General features: G+C 39.5%; 1 protein-coding gene across 4 annotated transcripts in view; it reads right to left on the bottom strand.

The window, feature by feature from the left end:
• The window catches only part of LOC140913372 (cytoplasmic dynein 1 heavy chain 1), a 70,138-nt gene that overhangs the window by 5,368 nt on the left and 42,155 nt on the right, over positions 1 to 22,615 (bottom strand). For all 4 annotated transcript variants that reach the window (XR_012159565.2, XM_073349662.2, XM_073349663.2 and 1 more), the window contains 33 exons: positions 22,138 to 22,267; positions 20,200 to 20,333; positions 19,773 to 19,887; positions 19,452 to 19,613; positions 19,150 to 19,364; positions 18,814 to 19,018; positions 18,468 to 18,641; positions 18,244 to 18,363; positions 18,038 to 18,158; positions 16,985 to 17,180; positions 16,147 to 16,264; positions 14,808 to 15,023; positions 13,811 to 14,023; positions 13,502 to 13,629; positions 12,805 to 12,958; positions 11,523 to 11,669; positions 11,284 to 11,434; positions 10,806 to 11,059; positions 10,470 to 10,604; positions 10,264 to 10,358; positions 9,942 to 10,116; positions 9,374 to 9,449; positions 7,599 to 7,759; positions 7,153 to 7,264; positions 6,620 to 6,680; positions 6,417 to 6,540; positions 5,779 to 5,892; positions 5,241 to 5,411; positions 4,789 to 5,006; positions 4,499 to 4,602; positions 3,846 to 4,057; positions 2,785 to 2,938; positions 1,466 to 1,608 (listed from right to left, as the gene is read on the bottom strand). Coding sequence is in view for 3 of the 4 variants with exons in the window: in XM_073349662.2 (XP_073205763.2) it covers positions 1,466 to 1,608; positions 2,785 to 2,938; positions 3,846 to 4,057; positions 4,499 to 4,602; positions 4,789 to 5,006; positions 5,241 to 5,411; positions 5,779 to 5,892; positions 6,417 to 6,540; positions 6,620 to 6,680; positions 7,153 to 7,264; positions 7,599 to 7,759; positions 9,374 to 9,449; positions 9,942 to 10,116; positions 10,264 to 10,358; positions 10,470 to 10,604; positions 10,806 to 11,059; positions 11,284 to 11,434; positions 11,523 to 11,669; positions 12,805 to 12,958; positions 13,502 to 13,629; positions 13,811 to 14,023; positions 14,808 to 15,023; positions 16,147 to 16,264; positions 16,985 to 17,180; positions 18,038 to 18,158; positions 18,244 to 18,363; positions 18,468 to 18,641; positions 18,814 to 19,018; positions 19,150 to 19,364; positions 19,452 to 19,613; positions 19,773 to 19,887; positions 20,200 to 20,333; positions 22,138 to 22,267 (5,008 nt within the window). In the remaining variant the exon portion in view is untranslated. The remainder of the gene's footprint in view (positions 1 to 1,465; positions 1,609 to 2,784; positions 2,939 to 3,845; positions 4,058 to 4,498; positions 4,603 to 4,788; positions 5,007 to 5,240; positions 5,412 to 5,778; positions 5,893 to 6,416; positions 6,541 to 6,619; positions 6,681 to 7,152; positions 7,265 to 7,598; positions 7,760 to 9,373; positions 9,450 to 9,941; positions 10,117 to 10,263; positions 10,359 to 10,469; positions 10,605 to 10,805; positions 11,060 to 11,283; positions 11,435 to 11,522; positions 11,670 to 12,804; positions 12,959 to 13,501; positions 13,630 to 13,810; positions 14,024 to 14,807; positions 15,024 to 16,146; positions 16,265 to 16,984; positions 17,181 to 18,037; positions 18,159 to 18,243; positions 18,364 to 18,467; positions 18,642 to 18,813; positions 19,019 to 19,149; positions 19,365 to 19,451; positions 19,614 to 19,772; positions 19,888 to 20,199; positions 20,334 to 22,137; positions 22,268 to 22,615) is intronic.

Here is a 22,615-nt window from a genome sequence, read left to right as displayed (position 1 = left end):
ATGAGCAGCATCTTCACACACTGGATGTCAGGAAATGTTTAGCCTTTTACAGATAGAACTAAACGTTTCCTTTCTTCATCTCATCTGTTTCATGTGTGAACCAAATGAAGGGGCAATCTCTTCATAGATGATCTCAAGATGGATAACTTCCTATATCATAAAAAGAAAAGGAGTACCTGTGGCACCTTAGAGACTAACCAATTTATTTGAGCATAAGCTTTCGTCAGCTACAGCTCACTTCATCGGATGCATCCGATGAAGTGAGCTGTAGCTCACAAAAGCTTATGCTCAAATAAATTGGTTAGTCTCTAAGGTGCCACTAGTACTCCTTTTCTTTTTGCAAATACAGACTAACATGGCTGTTACTCTGATTCCTATATCATGACAGCAAATGAAGCAGCTCAGATTTGGAATTTGCAGGGCTGCCATTGGATCCTATGTACATATGTTTAAAACCACTATGCCACTTATGCTAAATCCAGATCAGATGAAAACTTAAGGTAATCCTGCACTCCTTGTTTAAACATACTCCAAGCCCCACCTCCTGCAAATACTGCTTGAGAGTCACCTACATGAAATTCATGGCTGCATCTACTTGAAGAAGGAATTAGAAACAGGTACTTATCTGTAGTGCATTATTCTGGATGTGATGCAGATGTGTATTCCACAACTCACCCTCTGCATTAGAGTCTGTACTCTTGACATTTGGTGTGAAGGAAATGAGGGAGGTTGGGGGGTGTACCAACCTTATATAGCCACAGTAGAGGCTAGGGTCACAGGGCATGAGTGCTGCCACTACATGTATTGCTAGTCAAAATTATTTGCTTTGGTGCTCTGGACCCACACACACCTCCTCGGAATACATGGCTGCATCACGTTTTGAACAATTACAGAACAGTAAGACAGACTATGTAAGTCGACCTATGCTATGCAACTCCAGCTACGTTACGTAAGTCAACATACGTTAGGTCGAGTTACCACGGGGTCTACACTGCAGGAGGTCGACAGCAGAAACTCTCCCGTCGACTTACCTTACTCTTCTCGTTGGGGGTACAGTACAGGGGGTCGACTGAAGAGCAATCTGTTGTCGATTTGGCAGGTCTTCACTAGACCTGCTAAATCGACTGCCAGTGGATCAATCTCAGAGCATCGATCCTGGCTGTAGTGTAGACATAGCCTAGCTGTTTTTTCCCCATTGCAGCAACTATACTGTGTGCATGATCTGCAGCTAGGTTTGGAAAATGGCAATTTTTAAACACAGGAAGTCATTCAGGAACACCATAATATACAAGCACGTTTGAAGGGGTGTCCAGGTAAGATTTCTGAGAAGCTCCTTAGCTAAAGTGTTTCAATGCTTTTTACACTAACAGTTAGATATAAGCAGTTACAGACTCATGTAACCCTGATTTCTCAGAATTCAGAAAAGCCTTTAATGAGAAAAAGCAATACAACACAAGATAGATACCTTTAGTTCTTTTGCTCCACCAGAAGCTGCTGCCTGGGAAATATTCTGGAGTTGTTTAATGCGTTCACTGAAGTCAGACACCCACTGAATAACAGTCATGCCAGCAGGTACAGTGTAATGAGACCAGCTACGAGGCAGAATACCTAGAGAAGACATATCCAAGGTAAGAGCTCTGTATGGGTATGAGTTGGATTACACACTATTTCCAAATGCAATTTTATCCTTTCAGTGGCAGTCACTTCGCTATTACTGTGTTTTACAACAGATTTTTCATACCATCAAGCACAGTGGGGTTCTAACTTAACTGGGTCCAGAGAGTACAAGTGTAACACAAACTGAAAGACAGTTTCATGACATTATAGAAAGCTACCTAGTTTTCTAAAATGTGTTCTTCAGATGAATATTTAAACAGAAATTACTGTCTGAAGTACAATTTACTAACAAATCCTGGAAGACATTCATTAGTAAGTTCAACTGCATATACACCAGGTCTCAAAATACATCACAGCTAATTATACAATTAAGCCTTTTGCAACACGGAAGACAACAATTTTAAGGAGTTACTGCAAAGGGTACCACCACCTTTATCCTCTGGTCACAAGGCAAAGAATATTTTATTAATACAGTGTACAATAGTTCTGCTTAAATCCATCTCAACCAGCAGCATATTCCACTGTATTGATACAATACGTCCCCTTTTCATCACACTGCCAAATGTATGAGCAGAGAAAAATCAAGCCAGGGTAACTTTTGGAGTTCCTCTGATAATTTTGGTACAAGTGAGTGCTTAAAACTTAAGGTTTAGATGGAAACTGATTTACGGTCAATTAACACCAGGCTCCAACTGTTTGTTTCAAACTCAGCAAAATCTTATTTTTTTATACCAATCTCAGTTTTAGTGCTGTCAACTCTCAATTCTTTTCCAAGTCGCACAGTATAGATGTCTTACTTAAATCTCCAGCTCCTGGACAGTAACATGAAAGTTTCATCTTTCATTTAAATAGTTTCAGCTTCCACAGTTGCAGAAAAAGTTTAAACACCACAATCCAAGTGAACCCCAAAGGCAAAAACCCTAGACTGCTTAAATTTTTTCCCCCCCTTTCTTCAAGTCAATCTCATGCTATTTGAATGGTTAGGTTGGCAATACTGCAGTTCATATATGTCACAGGATCAACCGCACCATTTTGACTTTCAGAATTTTGTATTAGGCAAAAATAGTGGTGTTTCTCTTCAGTGCTAGAAATGAGAAGACATCAACTGATGTAATAGGATTACTGGGAAAGCATTCTAGAAAGAGAAGCTTGTTTGAAGTCACATACCTTTCACCAATTCATTTATAAGTGTACGCAAGTAGTTGGTCTGTTTCTTCTTGCCTTCACAAACCTGAACCACATCGGCAAGATCCTGACGGACATCCTGAAGTAATTTGGCTCCCATTTTCACCTCTCTCTCAAAGAATCGGAACAACGGATCCTTATTTAAGGAAGAAAAATGAGGAAACAAGATGAGCATCTTCTGGTGGGAAAAATAACTTAACCCTGCAACAGTGAAAGGGAACTAGTTGGCTGCCCAAATCCCACATGCATCATCATCAACTGTTAAGGGCTCACCATAATGTGTTTTTTACAATGCAGTCATTTCCTTCACCCACCCTGAAGATGCAGCTGCTTCACAGATGGTAGTTTAAGGGAACTGAAGCAAGAACTTCATTCCCTTCTGACACCAACTGCAGGCAAGAACATGCAAGCTACTTGCTACAGTTTGGCCTAATTATTACAAATTCCCTATTCCTTTCTGTATCTATGTCCAGAGCCCAGGTCCATAACCTGATCTAAACAGAGAAGTTTAATATATAATCCAAGTCTAAATCATTCAACAACCTAGAATCAGACTTCCCTTTAACTCTCTTGATTGTAAAACAACCCGTCTCATACTAGCCCTCAGAGCTTTATGGCTCCCTTTCATTTTTAGTCCCCACTCTCAATTAGCAGAAGCCTCAGTATTAGCTACCACCCATCTTTCCAGTGAGGACCGACCAGTGATACTACCTTTGAGCCAACATACACTCTTCAGTTCACTTGAGTGATCAGACATGTGATGTGTCTGATGCTGCACTTATAGCACCCCTGGCTTAGGAAGCAAGAGACTAGAAGTAAACTCTTCTAAATGATACCTTCCCAACCAAATGGAAGTGTTACTCTGTCATAATTTCTTTAACTGAATTACAGCAAAGAAAAGGAAACAATACCTTGTTTCAAAGTCTGCTATACTACTTGGATCTAGAGAGACCTTTTTCAGGCTGCAATCTGAGTAGGATACCTCAGCCACATTTGCATAACCCCTAGTCCTTTACAGACCAAAATATGTATTTGGCAATCACCTTAATATTTTCCACTGTTCGTTTAAGATGATTTAGAGTTTGTGGGATAAGATGGAACCAGTTGGAGGCTGTGGTGTGCAGTGTTCTCATCCAGGATGGACGACCATCTGAAGTTGAATCTGTTCTTGCCTTCTTCTCAGTTTCTGCATAAGCTAGATCATCCTCATCCTCTAGCATCTGCATTTTCAGCATTTTACTGATCATATCAATACCTGAACCAAAGAATAAAGGAAGCAAAGCCAAAAAAAAGGAATTAAAAAAGGGATATCAGTACAAGGAAAGTTTGAAAGAGGCATGTGGATTACATTTAACACTTCTGTGATTGCCACTTATACTTAAGGATTATTTTTAATTATTAAAGAGTAACCGTCCTTAGGACTAGAACTAAAAAAGTCAGAGTCTCACTTGTGTAGTATCTTCCTGTCTACTGATGATATTCTAAGCAAGTTACTGTCAACCTGAAGAATTCATAGACATTTATTCATTATTTTGTGGAGGCTGATATTGTTAATACACATTGAGATACACTAAATAGTAAAGTTACAAGTATCTCAAAAAGGTACTTGTGTCTCATCTATTTTGAGCATTAAAAAAAAAAAGAGTGAAGTTTACATAACCTGTAAGCACACAAGAAAGTCAAATACAAGTTTTACCCTGTGTGGTGAGAAGAACTTTTTCTGCATTGTTTGGTAAACCAAGCCAGGATGGGGTTTGTGTGTCTGGCAGCAACTCAACCCATTGGACAAATTCTTCACGTCTGTAAGTGAAAGTTGTGGCAGTAAATTGAACTAAGTTAATTATCCATAATCTCATGCATTTTAATAGGTGACCAGAAATACATTGCCTGGCTAAATACCAATGCAAAAAATACAACTTCCAGCTTCTCAAAAGGAAAGCAAGCTACTAAGGTGAGACCAATTGAAATTTGAGGTTGAAAAAATACCTGATTCCATCTGGCATTTGAATATCCTTATGTCCATCAACCTTGCAAGCCAGTTTGAATTCACTATCAAAGCTCAAAGTGGTAAACAAACGCTCCAGGAAAGTGTTTAGCAAACGCTGATCAAATTCATTATCAATGCGACCTCCATAAATGGACTGTGCCATCAATGTCTTCAGAGCAGACCATGGGATTTTATCAGGTGAAATGTTTTGGCGGCCCTGACAGTAGAGACAATTTAATTAGAATGTGAAGATTCACCAAAAAAAATAGGGAAATCTAGTTTGGACAGTTTAATGAAAGCCAAAATCAAAAAAGTTTGGATATTGCTTCTTTCCAGCTAATCTGGACAGTGTTTCAGATTAATTTGCCCTTCACTGAACAGTAACCACAAGTAATCCAAATGTTACCTTGTATTTAAAAAAAGATTATGAAAGAGCAAAAAAATCAATTACCTTTGCTGTATCATCCAGCCAGGTATCTATTGTGTCACAGGCAGATCTCAGATCAGATTCACCAAATTCATATTTCTTGGACCAGCCCAGGGGAGCATATCGCAAACGTTCTTGAATGATGGCATGGAACCAGGCAAGGAGGAAATATAAACGAGCACGTTCGTTTGGAGACTAGCATGGGAAAAAAAGAAAATGCATTATTTCTTCACACTAAAACCAAAGTGATCAGAATTTATTAAAAAAACCTGGTTTGCTACAGTGCTGGTGAATGTCAACTGTCGAGTAAACACAGCATTCTCCAGGTTTTAATGCATCAGATCACAAAAAGCTTAACAGATTGCTTCCTTACATGTCAGGTATGTTTTAGTCAGCGTAAACTAAAAGCCTCTGAAAAACTTGTTCCTTCACAATAATATCAGAAGGCATAACATTTGTTTAATGTATGATAGAAACTGAAAACTGTTCATGAAAGTTTTTTAACTTCAGAGCTTTCAGTTGGTTTGAGTTCCACATAACTACACAGAAACCATCGCCTCACCTTGCATATTCTAGAAACAGGAATACTACTGAATGTCCTCAGCATGTTCGCCTTTACACCAGGAGGAGGTTCAAACACAAAGATCCGACCAGCACGTAGCAAATTCACCGGCACCTAGGACAGAAGAGCATCAACACAAGTTACACCCTGAGGAATGCTCCCTTCTATGAAAAATGTGATACTTGGAACAAGTTTGTTAACCTACACTAAGTTTTTTATTGTAACAGAGTATCCTCCCTCTTGCAATAAGATGCCAAAATTACCAGGAGTAGGGACTTACATGAGAATTCATGTTAAAGTATATGATTAAGTACTAAGGGCCAATTCCTACTTTCTGCTAAGAAAAAGGAAAGGATGGGAAGACGTAGGCAGTCTTTTCTGCCCTGCGTAAGCAGAGAAACAGGATATTTACGAAACACTTGACATTACTAGGAATGGGGTGAGCAATACCCTAGAAAGCACCTGGCAGGATTTTGGGGACATTTGTTCCTGCTCCTGCAGATGCATTCCAAAATGCACCCTTTCCCCTTGTCACACTAAGGCCATCATGGGGAATGCTGCCCTGGTTGGTAGGAGTCTTGTAACAGCACTACACACCACTTGCTGTGCCAGTCGAAGCCAAACTTGGTTTCAGTTACCTTGGGATTTATCTCCATTGTAAGGAAAAGTCGGAAGCAAGCATGAGGTTGTAAAGAATGCAGCTTCTTCTCTAGCTGCATCAACCAACCAGGAGCCAGATGGACATTCTTTAGCATCACCCACCTACAAGAATATATTAACAGAACAGTAACTAACTTGTTATTGTCAGTTCCACTTATATAAAGAGAGGGACAGAACATACCTGCCAGATTTCACTGCTGTGTTTATTGCCTTATCTGCTTGATTAAATCCTTCAGCAGAGCCTACAAGCAGAAGGTTATAGTTAGTTCTAGAAACTTAATTGGCTTAAATTATGTTTATATGAGGTGGTAAGAAATAAGACAAACATAACAACTGCCTGGAACAATTTGCTTTTCTTAAATTAGTAAATGTTAATTTCACCATGCATGCACACACACAAAGATGAAAAAAATATCTGAATCAAACACACACTTACAGACCGGAAAACAATAAAAATGCTGCTTGAAGACAGATTTAAGGATATTTACTTCGTATATTTTTACAAGTGATGTTGACAATTTGTGTTTATGATAAAGCTTTAACTTTTTGAATCCCAATGTCTGTCATTAAATAAACTGTCTCCCCCATGATTCCCCTCCACTGAAAGTTTTAAAACTGTTAAGTGATCTTAAAAAAATAATCAGTATCTGTCAAAAATTATAAAACAAAAATGAAAGTCAAGTTCTGCCAAACCTAATGATAATGTATTCTTACCTATAGCAATAGAGGTAATCTGTGTGTTTTGTTCAGTGGCAAGATCTTCAACATGGCCACTGGCATCATAGCCAGGTACAGAACACATCAGAACAGGAGTATTAGGTTTCACCTACAATCCAGGGCATTCAAACAAAACATTTACAATTACCATAAGAATAAACCATATTGATAATTATGCACCTCCCCCAAATCTGTGGGGGGGAAGGTAAATTCCCTTCATCCCTTATGCTACTGTAATAAGTGTGTTCAGCATAGCTAGTAAGTGTTATACTGCAATAGTTTTAGCTAAAGGATCCTAGGAATACTGTTCTCTCAGTGCTGAAGCCTATAACGGACACCCATCACCTCAAACTGAGGCAGAGCAGTCTGATGTGCCACCACCAGAGATGTATGCCCTTGATACGATGTCATGTTTTAAAAGTATTTCCATTCCTATAATTTACCTCAGTATCTACAATGTGTGTCAGATCTAAGGGCTGCTCCATAATGGACATAAAGGATTCGCCAAGGTTTGCTGAAACAAAGGCATGTGCCATGGCCAGCAGACGATCTGGACGGAATGCCTGGATCAAGAGCAAACGATGAACGGCCTGCCCAATAGGGGCTAAAATGAGAAAAGAAGAGAGAGTGTGTGTTATTGTTACTGACGCTTAACAGGTCATAATAATTTGATAATTTTCTTCCCAATCCTTGAACTGTGTTAATCAAATTATTGAAGAAAGAAAGAAAAGAAGACTTAAAACAACTACAGCTTTTAAAGACTGAGATACAAGCTGCTAAATGCAGTACTCTATACTGAAATTCACATAATGGTAATTGCTATTAATCTGACAATCAAAAGTAACTCTGCCCAAGAAGGTTATCTTAAACTGATTTAGGCATCTCTATCAATGTGACTATCAGGCTTACACACAGTACTCTTTTCAGGTTGCGAGCTCTTCAGTGTCTAATACAACAGTACCGTAATTTGATTAGGGCCTTTGGATGCTTCCGCAATGAGTTCATATACAGAATCTAAAGCCTATACAAGTGTTGCCATAAAGTCTCTAGGGATTTCAGCAAAAAAAAAACAAAACAAAAAACAAAAAAACACGCTTTCCTGCAGGATCTGAAACTAAAGTGTTGCAATATTGTGTAATACATAACACATGAAGAATGCTAGACTATTAAGGCAAATAACTAAGCTGTTGTTTGTAACAGAAAACTTTTAGCTTGACAGTATCCCTTGTTAAGATTTTGTCCAGATCTACTGACTGTTTACCTATCATTTGAAATCTATATGCTCCAGTGATAAAAGCACCATGGGAAACTAGTGTAGTTTTTCTTATGCAAATTCTGATCCCATAGCCAAAGAATTTGACAGCAGCTACTAAAAGTGAGCTTAAAATACTCCCTTTAGAAAAAAGTTGGTTAGTAACAATTTATAACAATTAGACAGCTCTGTAAATGATAAACAGCCTATTTCAAACAAATTTTGCATGCAAGTGCTTTGCCATGTGATCTTACAGATGGGAAAGATTAAGCAAAAAAGAGTGGCAGTTTTCTTTTAAGTTTTCACCAATCCAGAGCTTTAGTTTCTTTCTAGCCACCTATAAATATCTACACTTTGCATGAACAGTCTTAGTTTCAGTTAATACAGAAGTTGAGGCAGCCGGGGGGAGGGAGGAGAGAGGTAGCAATAGTTCTAGCAGGGGACCAGGCAGGGTCAGGAAACTTGTTATAAGAGAGCCTTGTACAGAGTACTGTTACAGAGCACTGAGTTAGACCAGGCTGGCAATGACCAAAAGGCACAGATGCCCCATTCAACTCTATGTACAGTGGATTGTACGGCAATTTATTCCTGTTGCAGGGAACCACAGTCACTACACTAGAACAAATTTTAACAGTGTTTTGAAGAAACTATTTGAATGTGCCTTTTTTACTTATATTTGCAAATAGCCGACACCTTTTTGTGGGCAGTCTGAGGGGAATATCAAGACAATGCCCCCACTTGGCGCAAAGACCCCATGGTAGGGTAGAGTCAGGGACAGGCTGCACAGTCATTACTCATGCTGCAATTGTTTTGTGGATTGATAAGATTGAAAAGGGAAGTCTTCAAACTTGCAGTGCTTATCAAACTTCATAAGTGCTAAGTTCTAAGACTTTAATGAAGGTCTATTCTATTCAAGACAAACTGGTAGCAAGGCATTTGCCAGGGTAAGGGTGCAACTGAACTTACTTGCAGGTTTTTCTTCAGACCAAATGTATGGCACAGTCTGCTCTGGTGAACTGCTCTCCAACCAGATACAGAATTGCTGTATTGAAAGAAATATTAATTATGATGCATTGTGCACGACACTTAGGATTCTATTCCAGCTGTAAGATCTTCAGAACAGGGACTTCCTACACACATGGATACAGAGCCAACCATTATATGGTCTTGATAGTGATGGGGGTGTTTACTGCAGCAAAAACCCCAAACAAAACTAAAACTATATACTGCATAGTCCACTTAAATAAAATGAAACTGTACACTAGTTTCTACAAAGAGGGGGAGACCGATCCATGGCTTAGGACACTAGCTTGGGAAAACTGAGGTTAGAATCCCTGCTCAAAATCTTCCTGTGTAAACTTGACAAGCCACTTAGTCTGTGGTTCAGTTCCCAACTCCATCCGTACCTCATAGGAGTGTTTGAGGTTAGCTACATTGTGAAGTACTCATACTATAGCAATGGGGGCCATGCAAGTACCCAACATAGGTCTAACCTAAATTTTGTGCAGTGACAGTGCTTAACCAGGATACTTGCCTCATCAGCTTGAACCTTAGAAACCAGGTCCTTAAACTCAGGAAGGCAGCTCAATCTCATCATAGCTTCCATTTGTTCAGTTGTAAGTCCACTGATCTTTGGGAGAGATGCTGTGCTGAGTACAATTTCTTTTCCTCTTAAGAAATGTTGGAATTCTGCATCATATGTAGGCTCCCTTAAATTAAAAGTAGAGTAGATTTTAGTCAAGTATCTGTCTTCAACTGAAGTAGTGGTTAACTTTAAGGCATCAAACACAAAGCTTTCATGTATGTAAATGGGAAAACCGAGATGCATCTCAAAAAGCAAAGATTCAAATATTTACCCAATTGTGCCTTTAAGTTTAATTCTGGCCAACAGCATAGCAAAGGTTATGTGATCCTGATGTAGCATGCCACGAGCTACTCTATTGAAAGCCACCTAGCGAAACAAAATGTAACAGGTTAGTTGTATTATAAAGAGCCTTAATCAGATTTCCACAGGACAAGACCCTTTGCTAAGTACAATGTCAATGAAAATTCTATACTGAACCTGGAAGAGGTCTTTTGTGATGATTGAGAGACGCTGGGTATGGTCTGTAATTCCCTTCAAATTTGGGTTCTCGTACAAGACATTATGATAGATATCCAAGAAAAATTGGAGAGAATACTGGTATAAGAAGTGTATCTAAAGAGTAAAAAAAAAAAAAAAAAGAATTTAGAACTTACGGCCCTACTGTTTGTCAAACACTGAGGTTATTGCAATCCGTGACATACTTCTGTAGTCATAACGGGAATTTAAACAATACAGCATGACTTTGGAAAAATGTTATGAGTACTGAATATTTCTGGTGGGAAGAAAGGGATTAAATTTGATACTTTATCTAACCTGTTTTAGTGACTCCATTGTGAAGTAGATACTACTGCATGCTGTAGAAAGTGGCAGATACTGCTGAGATACAGTCTCCACCTCTTGCATGACAATATCAGTCTCTTCTACTTTTCTGGTGACCTCTGCTGCTTCCTTCTTTAGGTTCTCCAAAGTAGTTATGATTGTGTCATCATCTAAAATACGTCCCTTCACTTCATTGAGAGCTTGTAGCAGAGATTTTTCTAACTGCCGCAAACGCAGTTGGAATTCACCTTAAGTAAAACAAATTGAGATCTGCGATCACATGCATTGCATATAACCTATAGAAACATTTTATTCTAGGCAGCTTGTCATACCTCCTATATGCTTTGAAACAGAACATTCCAAAATATCACATTCCTCAACTATAAAAATAGCTGTATATTAGTAAGAGAGACAGTCAAGTTTATTCTCTAATTAGGACTCATTTTTATGGTTTAATTTGTCAGAAACAGACCTTGAAGTTTAAGGAGGTCAGAACGTTTTTCATCAACGTCTGGTCTTTCAGCTTTCAGGACCTCATTCAGACACTGGCTCTGTAAACTACTGCGAGTTACTGTGAAATTGACAAACGTAACACGAGAGCAGAGATCCGGGGGAAATTCAACCTATCAAAATAAATATCAGGATCATTTTGTTGGCTTAATACATGTTCTGCCCTGCTGAAAGCTAAACAAATTTGTACGAGTTCCTTACGGTTGGATCTCTGGTGGAGAGGAAGATGACAAAGGATGGTGACAAGTCAATATCTTGGTCTCCCAGGGTAATAAGCACTCGACCTCCAGTTCTCCGGACTTCACGATTCAGCACAGGATTCAGAACTGGGTCATAGCTCTCCACATCCTAAACAGCAATACAATTGAGAGTAATGGAGAACAGTAGCTAAATGGACCTGTGCTGGAACAAGCTTGAATAAAGTTTGATCTGGATCACATATTTTCCCCGGCTTGGGAAAAGCTCTAGTAGTAATCCACATGAAGTTTTGGTCATGTGTGAAACTGTTAGTCCACTGTTATTCCCCATACAATAAGCTATACACAGTTTAATTTTTACTATCAAATACTATTCAGACATTTTGGATGATGGATTACATACCTAAGTAACATTTCCAGATTTGGCTCTCTTAATTTTGCTCTTTTCATTGTGTAGATATCAGATAAGTAGCACCAAGATGCCGCAATCAGAAGTGATGCTCCCATTGCTACAAATATTAGACCTGAATCCTGCCTCAAAGAGCTCACAATTTAAGAGCACAAGCAATAAGAGGGTGATGGAGATGGAGACTGACACCTTTGGAAAGTAAGTTAATCTGTGCCTCAGTTTTACCCATCTGTGCTACAGGAATAATTTAGCCTTATTTCTTAAGGTATTGTGAGGTGCTCGGATACTACAGGAATGGGTACCATCTCTAGACAGATGTACTTTCATACATTTGCGTTACTTTTTGTATTTTCATCAAGCCAATCTGACTTCTCCCATCTGCTCCAATCTAGCTATTTCAACACTGACTATTTACTGTAGATATCCATAGAAGTGAGTTAAGATTTTTTTAGAAAACAGGAGCATTACAGATCAGTGTAGGGACTGTTCTACGCAGGAGGGATGGTGTGTGAAGAGTCACGGAAGGGGAGTGGACAGGCAGACTGGAAAGTGAAATCACCGGTGAAGTGGAAGGGGCACAATTGGTGACAAATTATTAAGTAGCAAGGGGCACAGCTGAGAAAGGCCTTTAAATTTGACCTTTATATGGTAGGAGAGGGGGAGCAATGTAGTTAGAACAATAGGTAAGGGAGATGATCTTTGCTACATTTTGATCCATTGTCTACACAAGGACCTTCATTTATTTAATTCCTGAAAAGCACAGAATTGCCAGAGTAGCAATAAAACTAAGCCCCAGCAAGTGAAGATTTCAAGTGTACTTCCTGGGAAATGTAACCACAATTTATTTTTTTTTAATTTATGTAAACAAGAGACTAACCTGGACGAGTAGAGGGTTACCAAATCTCAATGCACTTTCCAAGTTCTTTCTGAAAGCATCATCCAAAAAGCTAGTACGAGTGATCTTACGGTCCTTGTATTCATTCATAATGAACTCTGTGGCTTGTCCAGAAGGATCAATGATCAGTGGATACCTAAGTTAATGAAAAAATATTTCCATCATATGACTGATTTAAGGCTTCCGATACAAGACATTTAGTCCACTCAGGTTGAGTTAATATTCTAAATCTTTTTTGGAGAATGTGGGCTCATGAAATGGAATATGGAGGATCACGGTCATTGTTTGGAGAAGATAACAGTTAATGATCTAACTAGATACAACTATCAAAAGGATACTTTAACATTTCAGTCAATACAGACTAACAGCTTCAGTTTGAGCTAAGTTGGTATAATAGTGAAGAACACTAAAAATGCAATTGTTTTGCTTATTTATAAACACAAGGGAAGGAGATTATTAAGACTTGAATTTAATTTGCTAATCATGGGTACTATGTAGATGCCAGACAGCGCTCAAAAATCTCTCAAGCATTTATATTCAGTTTGATGATAAAGTTTCAACCAAGTTTTCCTTTTGATAGGTGTGTGCAAATTCCATTGACTTCTGTGGGAGTTCTGTGCACCGATCCATTGTTAAGTTTATCCCCACACATTCTGTACTTATTGTACAAACGAAGTACCTATTAAACCGCTTAAGCATGATAGCGTTTTCTGTGCATAGGTCATCTGCAGGTAGAGAACTTGCTTGCCAGCGAAGACGCTCATCTGCATTGGAAAGGTATTCTGTCCTTGCAATGTCTGTACGGAACTGTAGAGTAAAACATTATTATTATTATTATTTGCCCAAAGAGAGCCCAAAGTCCGATCAAATTTGATCTTTATCTTTTGTGAACACCTTGTGATTTCCCCTTTACGAAACAGTAACTCATTACAATCAATGTTAACACGTGTGGTAGTCATGACATTAGTAATTGTGGATCAATCTTTACCTGGATATTTGCTTGCTGCAAGTGATGGGACCATGTAGTGAACAAGTTCTGTCGCATTTGCTGGTCAAAGTAACCAGCATAAGCAATAAAAGCTCCTGAAAGCAAACAGTCTCCTGCAATAGTGGACATCTGGTTCTTGAAGGTTTCACTTGTCTTCTCCCATCTTTCACGTTCAGCAGACAGACTCTTCAAGAGAGCTGTGCTACGGTTTACCTAGAAATTAAGGAATGGTCAATATAATATATATCTATTCAAAATGAAGGCTCCCATAATTATTGCATTTGCAACCTATACGGAGAAACAAGTCTGCCCAACACACCAGCCTTTGGACCCAAATTTTCAGAATTATAAAAGTCCAGAAAACAATTATGAGTGCATGTACAACTCCGGAAGTTTGGGTGTTAGTATTCTTGGGCTGTGAATTTTACAGTTCTGGTAGTGGAAAGGGATAGAAGGGTTGCAAACATTTTGGAGAACAGGATTACAATTCAAAACGACCTTGACAAACTGGAGAATTGATCTGAATTCCACAAGTGAAATTCAAGAAGGGGGAAAAAAATCAAATGCAAAACTACAAAACAGGGAATAACTGGGTAGGATCTAGCTGGCTAGGCTGAAGAGCATCCGGGGGTTACAGTGGATCACATTGAGTATGAGTGAACAATGTGATGCAGCTGCAAAAAAGGCTAATATTCTGGAACATATTAACAGGAGTGTTGTAAGACAGACACTGGAGGTATTGGTCCCAATCTATACAGCAATCAGGGCTCAGCTGTATTACTGTGTCTAGGTCTGGATACCACACTTCAGGAAAGATGTGGACAGGTTGGATGAAAGGCAAAGGATGAAACACATTGAAAGGCAAACTGTGGAGTAGAGAGGCCATTAAAGCATTCTGTTTTAGAAAGGTATACAGAATGTTTGAAAGCCACTACTCCCACCCCGAAACAAAGAAAAGTTAGTAAAATGGACAAAATGGTACATTAAGTATTCTCACTTTTGCTTCAACTGCAGCCAGGTCTGCCTTAATTGCTTGAGCCTCTGAAATCAGCACTGCATACTCTTCCTTGTAGCGAGCAATACTGGCCTCGAGATCACGAATCATCTGTTCTACCTCATTAGCTTTCTGTTGATTGTCTTCAGCATCATCCTCCAGTTTCTGTAGTTCATTGCGGAGAGGTTCTACTCGTTTCAACATATCTGCATAATTCAGCTGTGAAACATGTAAACAGTCAGTTCTAGATACTTTCTAGAATGGAACTTACCATGTGACTTGGGACCATGCAAGTCAGCAAGAATAATTTTTTATGGATTGAGGGCATCCCTCAGGATTTTAGGTATTCAGGATTTCATTTTAAAAAGTTTAATTTTCTAGTCTTCTACTTAAACTGATTCACTATTCTGAGTCTGCAGGCGGCCTGGAACAGCCAGAGGTGTAAACTACACTCTTCATCTCACTGAAGTTCTTTGTGAAGCCTCCAGATTTCGATCAAATTAAATCATGCAGTGCAGAGACAATTGCCAGTGCGCTCTCTCAGGGCATGTAGGATGAAGGAAGGAGAGACACTGCAATGAGTCTGGAAGGCTAGAAGAGGGAAGCTTTCCCTTTGGGGGTAAATACCAAAATTACTTTTTCCTTTTCCCTGGGATTAGCTTGCCCCCACTGAAGGAGCCCTCCTGTTTTCCCATAACAGCACTCTACTCAAGCTTCTAAAATCCCACCTGTAAACTCTCAGCCAAAGCCTACACCCACAAATAACCAACCTGGCCTTTGGACAGGGCTAGATGAGATGCTGTCTGCGCTTGCCATTGACATTACTTCAGAACTAGATGCCCTACCCTAAGACAGACATGATCACCCTGCTCTAAAATATTCCCCACCCTTGTCAGGTGGGGGAAACGAGATCAAACCAGGCAACAAAAACCTGGTCTGTACATACACAAAACTGGCTACGGAGCAAAAAGACCAGCCACTAATCACGATTATGAAAACAGATATTTTCAACTGTCTTTTGAAAAAGTAAGTTAAGGGTTTCAATCATTACATAAAAGTTCTTATGATATGTACTGCAGGATCCTGTTAATCATGTGACAGTTACCCGAGTATTCAAGAACACTCAGCACCTTACTCTGCACGTTCACTTGAGACAATTTCTGTTTTTACCTCTACAATAGCAAGCTAGACAAGACGCCACAGATCTTTGAGTGATGGAAGTCTGCGGATTCTGAGTCCTTGCATATTTCCAGCACTGTAGAACTAGTACTGATCACTAGGTGTTTGATTTCCCACATAACACTGAAGCATTCTACATTGGCGTATCTACTGCAGAAGTTACCTGTGCAATTGCCCATTTTACCATGGGGCCACACGCTAAGGATGCTCGGTTTACGATTTCGTAATTGTAACTTGGATTTGACATGTAATTCTTCTTCATCTTTTCCCGGATGGAATCACTGCAAAAGAAGAGTTATGTTTCACACAGCATGTATGCAAGTATTGAAACTGTCAGCGCAGAATTACTGAGAGGAAGTTGCCCCTTTACTACAGCAGATAAACTAAAACCAATACCGTAGATCGTCAGTATTAAAGTTGACAATGAAAAGCTGCTGATTAAATTATATCTTTTTCCAGTCATTTGTCTCCTCACCAAACAAGAGACAGATTGATTCTAAAACCAGTTTTACTGCAGCAGGAGGGCTGGCCACTGCTCTTACTTCAACACGATGCTGCTTCCTTATACAGCTCACAGCTATTAAGAGAACGAAAAAAGTATTCAGCATGCAACAATCAAGGATTTAAGGCTACTGCTGGGAAATAAAGAAAGAAATTTAAGTTCAATTACTGGGAATAGTCTATATCCCAGTGCTCTGATGGCAGTATGTGTTACTCAGACTATACTTTAAAATTTATTTTAAGAGCAAAATTTAGCCGAGATGCATATCTGCTCCCTGATAGATCATCTTCATGAATATATGACAGAGTTTGATATTTTGTTCGCCGCATAAAAGGTGGAGATTCTGCATACGCACTGAGATTAATTTTGCTTTTTGTGAGGTAGAAAACAAACCCTATCACCACCAATTGTGACTACTAACTAAGACTTCTATTGTGGACATCTTGTGAACAAATTTCTTTCTATTCCCAGCAGTACCTCAGTACCTGCAGTTATTCACCTGATCTCCTCAGCAGAAAAGTTTACAATAGTTGGAATGAAGTTTTCCCTCATAATGATGGAACGTATCTGTTTCCAGTCAGTTGTACTTTCACCCAATAGTAGACAGATGGATTCTAGTGCTAGCTTCACTGCTGCAGGTGGGTTGGCCATAGAACGGACCTCTACCAGATGCTGCTTCTTTATTGATTTTACAGCTAATCACAGTGGTCAAGCCGGATCGTTCAGGAGAAAGGAAGAGTATTGATAGGGGAGAAAAAGGAAGAGAAGACAGCAAAATAGTAAGACAGGAATTAGCAAATCTTCATTGAGATTGTTGAGAGATTAAGCTTCAGGTCATATCTAAAATGAATTAAACCTGTCTTGTAAAAACCAAATGCTTTCCACATTTTGAAAACTCTCCACCAGTATTCTCACTTGTGTGAGAGCAAGCTGAACTATCAGAAGCCTCCAAGCACTACTACAAGAGCAAGAGTTTGCACCTGGCAGCTATACTGAGTTCACAAGGTAAGGAGCCTAAAAACAAGGCTATGCCTCTACAGTGAGTGACTGTATAGCTAATCAAATAGTGAATTAGAAGTCCTTCCTCCTCTTACACAACCCACTGATACGCCATTGTAACTAACTCTTGAGTAAATAAGTTGTAGGTAGTATTTCCATTCACGATACTTCCTAGTGTTTGTTGACCTACTCCTGTTTCAGGAGTTCCTATTCTAATGTGGCCTGGTATACTGAAAGATACCAAGTAAATCTAGCAAAGCTTGACAAAAACAGTGAACCATTAAGACACTTTATTGCTCAAAAGTTTAATAAAAATACAGCTTAGAATGCAAGTCTACAGTAGCAATAATAGGACGTTTGGAAGCTCAGTAGCGCTAGTGAACCATTTTATTTCTACTGCTTCCACACTAAAGATTAAGATACTGCTGATAAAGGGAAGGACCCAAAGTTCACTGAAGCAAATGGAAGCATGCCCACTGACTTCAAGAGCCTTTGGATCAGCCCCAACCCCTAAAGGCAGGCATGCTGTAGTTATTTGTCAGTGCTGACTTACCATTCTGAGCTTCAATGACAGCAGGCTCGACTTTGTCTAGATCCTCTTTCACACTCATTTGCTTATCTGCAATTACTGCTTGCTGTTTGTGCAGCTGCTCCTGAATATCTTGGCTCATAACCTAAGAGAAAGATTGTGCAGCCTGTAATATATTATTTCTAAATATACTGCACATGTACAAAAGGTAAAGAAAGCTTTGATTTCACCTTTTTCTTCTCAGCTTCTTGCTGATCCTTCACCATTTTTTTCAGCTTGTCATTAGCTGCAGCATTCTTTTTTTCCAACTCCTGGCTCTTTATTCTCAAGTCCCTACGCAGTTCTTCCACCTGTCATGAATTGTAAGATTAGAGTCTATATAGACTAAACTCAGTTTTAAAACGTTTTAATAGCTCTAATTTTATTTTAAAAAGCAAAGTTTAAAGGTATGTACCTGGTCAACAGTTTCCTTGATCTTTCGAAGACCAACATTCAAATGCATCTGCTGTTCCTCCAGCTCACTCCTTTTCTCATTGAACAAGTTAGCATAATGGTTGATGAAGTCCAAGTAGTGACGTGGTGTGATGGCCATAGTTCTGCCTCCCCGTTTTGCTAGACGAGCATTAGCCTTTTCAAAGGAAAAGGATTTTGTCAAAAGTTTGTATATGTAAAAGATTAGGATTATAGAAGATCTAGATTTTTTTTTAAACTCAAAACTGTCAGAGGGCAACGTTGTACTGAACTTGTGTCAGTCTACTAGAACACGGCACTAGAGATCCGAGTAGCATGGCAGAACACACCTGATGAAGGGTCTGATGAACAAATACACAGCTATTCACAATAGCTTCCCGATGTGATGGCGGTTGTGGTAACTTGTCATATACAACTGGCATATAGTCTGGCACAATGTAGTTTGGCTTCTCAAGATCCATTTTGCTTGTAAACTCTTTGCCAACTTGGTACAGTGCTTCAGTTGACCAGTCTCCAAACCAGTTCAAGACACACCTGTAGACAGGACAAGACATACATTAAAGCCTCCAAAATTTCTTTTTTCAAGAGGGTATTAACAATATTCTTAATTAAAAAAGACAGACCTGAAGTTGTAGGTTAGTTCCCAAACAGAGTAAATAAGTTACCTGTTGAAGAGAGCTGGAGAAGTAGCTGCTCTGTCCTTCAGGCCCTCAGAAGATGGGTTCATGGTGAACACAACATGGAGATTGCGAATAACTTGACTGGTGAACCATTTGTACAATTCTTCATGGGAATCTAGCATTAAGCCTTCTTTCTGCGCTCCCTCTTTACATTGAGTCATAAGGGTGGCATATTCATCTCCTTCAAAGAGACCAGGAACCTAATCCAGGGAATAAGTATATTTTTCTTAAAGGCTTGATTTTTTTCCCTGCATAACTGCTACTTTATACACATTTACTCAAGTTACCTCTCCATTGGCCAGAAGAGTATTCATTCTCTCCAGGAATCCAGAATCCAGTACATTTGACTCATCCATTATAAATGCTATTTTCTCATTCTTGCAGCCAGAGCGTCTTAAGACCGTTCTCAGATCTTCATCGAAGTCTTCACCTGTGTATTTTCTATGAACCTATAAAGATTTAGCAATAGTTACTGATCTTTTTTAGCCCTTATCCTCCCTCACAATGACTTACGTTTATACATTTATCTTACCAAAGATAGAATATCTGTAAGACAACTACAAGCTTTAACAGTCAGTTTTTTTGCTGAGTGATTGAACCAAACCAACCTTTATTTGGTAAACACTTAAACCATTCATCCAAGCCACAAATCGTGAGAGAGTAGTTTTCCCTGCTCCACTAACTCCAATGAGAAGCAAGTGACCCTGAGGCTGGCGGAAGATTCTGAAAGAGATTGGTACTTCAAGTAAATTTATTGCTTGATAAATTGTGACTTAGCCACCACATTTCCAAGCCTCCTTTCCTTGCAAACTTAACCTGTATTATTTTTCTTTTTAGTACTGTGTCTGGTTCAGGGGCACACTGAAGTAACTATTGGCAATATTTCTCGGTCTACTGCTACAACGCCCCCTTTACAGAATGCCTCTCCCAAGTAGAACACCAGAACAAACTGGTGCTCCATTCCGGACTAGTCTGAATACAGATTTGTTTTATAATTCAAACTAGACAAACCCAGGAGTTGGAAATTCAGCTTACCGGTCAATTCTTAGCACATGATCCAAAACTTCATTGAACAGCACTAGTGGCACATCAAGTTCTTCCTCATAAAACACTTTCAGCCTGGCTTTTACATAGTCTCTCAGCTCTTCCTGATCCACTGGGATATAATCCTAGAATAAGGAGGCCAATATGTAAGCAAGAGATCTAACCGTCTAGAATTTAAGATTAAGGGAGAGATTATCCAGCACAGAGGGGTCAGCAGGGTGAGAAAGGGGCTGGAGTGACAAATTCCCAACTCAAGAATTGAGGAGGATCGCCACAGGGACCCCCTCAGACTCTGATGTAGTATGTGCCACGGGCAGGGCATGTAATGTTACATGCCATGGCAGCAGTGCTGCCCAGAATTTCTGCTGGCATCTGGGAAGTGGCTTGCACGATTTAGACAGCCCATTAAGACTCAAAGCTACCTTAGTCCCCACCCCACTCCCCTTTGGCTATGAGTTCTGTGCTGTGCCTCTTAGCAGTGCAGTTCAGACCTTCACCTTAAGTTGAAAAACTAGTTTCCACATCAGCTCAGATGCTGCACTAAAATCTGATGCATTTTCTATTTGTGCATCATGTCCGCAGAGCCATTGTAATGTAAGGCATCTAAAAGGATCTACTGATTACTTTAAGAGGCAATATAAGTCAGTATATTCCATAAGTGCCAGAAAATTCCCAGGTAGATAGGTATTTGTGCTCCTCCTTGGCACTTTTACCATCACTGCAAATTCCTGATTTGAACACACATATGGTTCAACTGGTTTGAGTTATGTTATCTAATACACGGGGTGCATGTATGTTAAGTGTATTTTCATAAGTCTGAACAGACAGGAGAGCATTTAGCCAGCAAACACAGAAGTAGATTTATGAATACCTGCTTGGACACTGAAAAGCAAACCCTAAAATATTCAGAGCAACAAGCTTTACAAACCACATATTAGCATTACACAATTGTTTTTTTTAAGTCAGTTGCAACAGCTGAGGTCATATAAAGGACTGGTGGTGGTGGGGGGGGGAAGGGAGGGTGTCTAAGGCCACGAACAGTTTATTGACCAGACACTATTGTTTGTTATGGGACGACTATAGGCATTTATTGTTTTGAAAGCATACAGCTAGATAGAAGATTGAGTATGCTTGTACTCCACAATCATACCACCTTGGGTCATACCTCAGATCAAGCAACTCAATGATCTAACACCACTTGGGAGACCCAGGATGCTAGGAAATGAAGCTTGTGACTCAGTGGGTGGCACTTCTTCTTTGAGTCATTAGTTAGCCAGTGTGGTTACGGACACCACTGGCTTATTTGTTAAATAAACCAAAAAGAACCTACATCTCCTAACTGCACTAGTCCAAGACCCCAGGATACTTTCTGGGATTGTTACCCTTGGTATTCTAGAGGTGTCCCTGTTTGGGTATATGCTCTGCCTTCAAATTCACAGTTCTACTCCCTTGATACCCAGACAGATTCTGCTGTGTGCTGGATACCCATCATGGCATGCTGCATCAAATGTGTTTGCTTACCAACTCCAAATGGTTAGCAATCCTTATTGTCAAAGGTAAACTCTATCATAGCATGGACTCGCAAAAAGAAAAAGGAGTACTTGTGGCACCTTAGAGACTAACCAATTTATTTGAGCATAAGCTTTCGTGAGCTATAGCTCACTTCATTGGATGCATTCGATATAGCTATAGCTCACGAAAGCTTATGCTCAAATAAACTGGATAGTCTCTAAGGTGCCACAAGTCCTCCTTTTCTTTTTGCGAATATAGACTAACACGGCTGCTACTCTGAAACATGCATGGACTATGTTTAGCACACTAGAAGGAGTACTGCCTAAGAAGTGGTGGGCAAAGATTCACTCTCTTAATAGGATACTTAGTGTCTGCAACAGTCAATGGCAAGGCTTCAACTGAGATATCCCTCTTTACCTTTGACAGCCAATTGCTGTACAAGATGGGTCTGCTCATAGCTTTCTCTTTGTCTATGTTGGGGAAATGTTTCAGAGCTACCATATCAATGTTTTCATCAGTCCAACGTCTCTCCTCATCTTCCACAAGTCTAGTTAGAGAGAAAGACAGTTACAAGCAAGCATGCAACACCTATTAAAAACAGATATACATGAAGTGTTTTAAATATCAAGTAAGGCAAAGGGTAATACTATTAGAACTGACCCATATTTACATCTACTTAGCAATGCAACAGACACTTTTCTTGCCCTGAGCTTAGAGAGGACTAGATTTCAAATCCACAAAAGGTATTACTCCTCATATATAAGCCTTTGAAGGTGGCACTTATTTTATGAACTTTAACTTTTGTTCATTTCTACAGCAAGCGCAATTTCAATTTGACAAATCCTGAAGATGTGAGAAGGGAGTAAGGGTGAAAATCCTTTCAGTGTAATCGTAA

This window comes from Lepidochelys kempii, chromosome 6 (assembly GCF_965140285.1).
Source record: "Lepidochelys kempii isolate rLepKem1 chromosome 6, rLepKem1.hap1, whole genome shotgun sequence".
NCBI classification, from domain to species: Eukaryota; Metazoa; Chordata; order Testudines; family Cheloniidae; genus Lepidochelys; species Lepidochelys kempii.
Note: the sequence above shows the minus strand (reverse complement) of the source record. Positions and strands in the feature narration are given on the sequence as shown.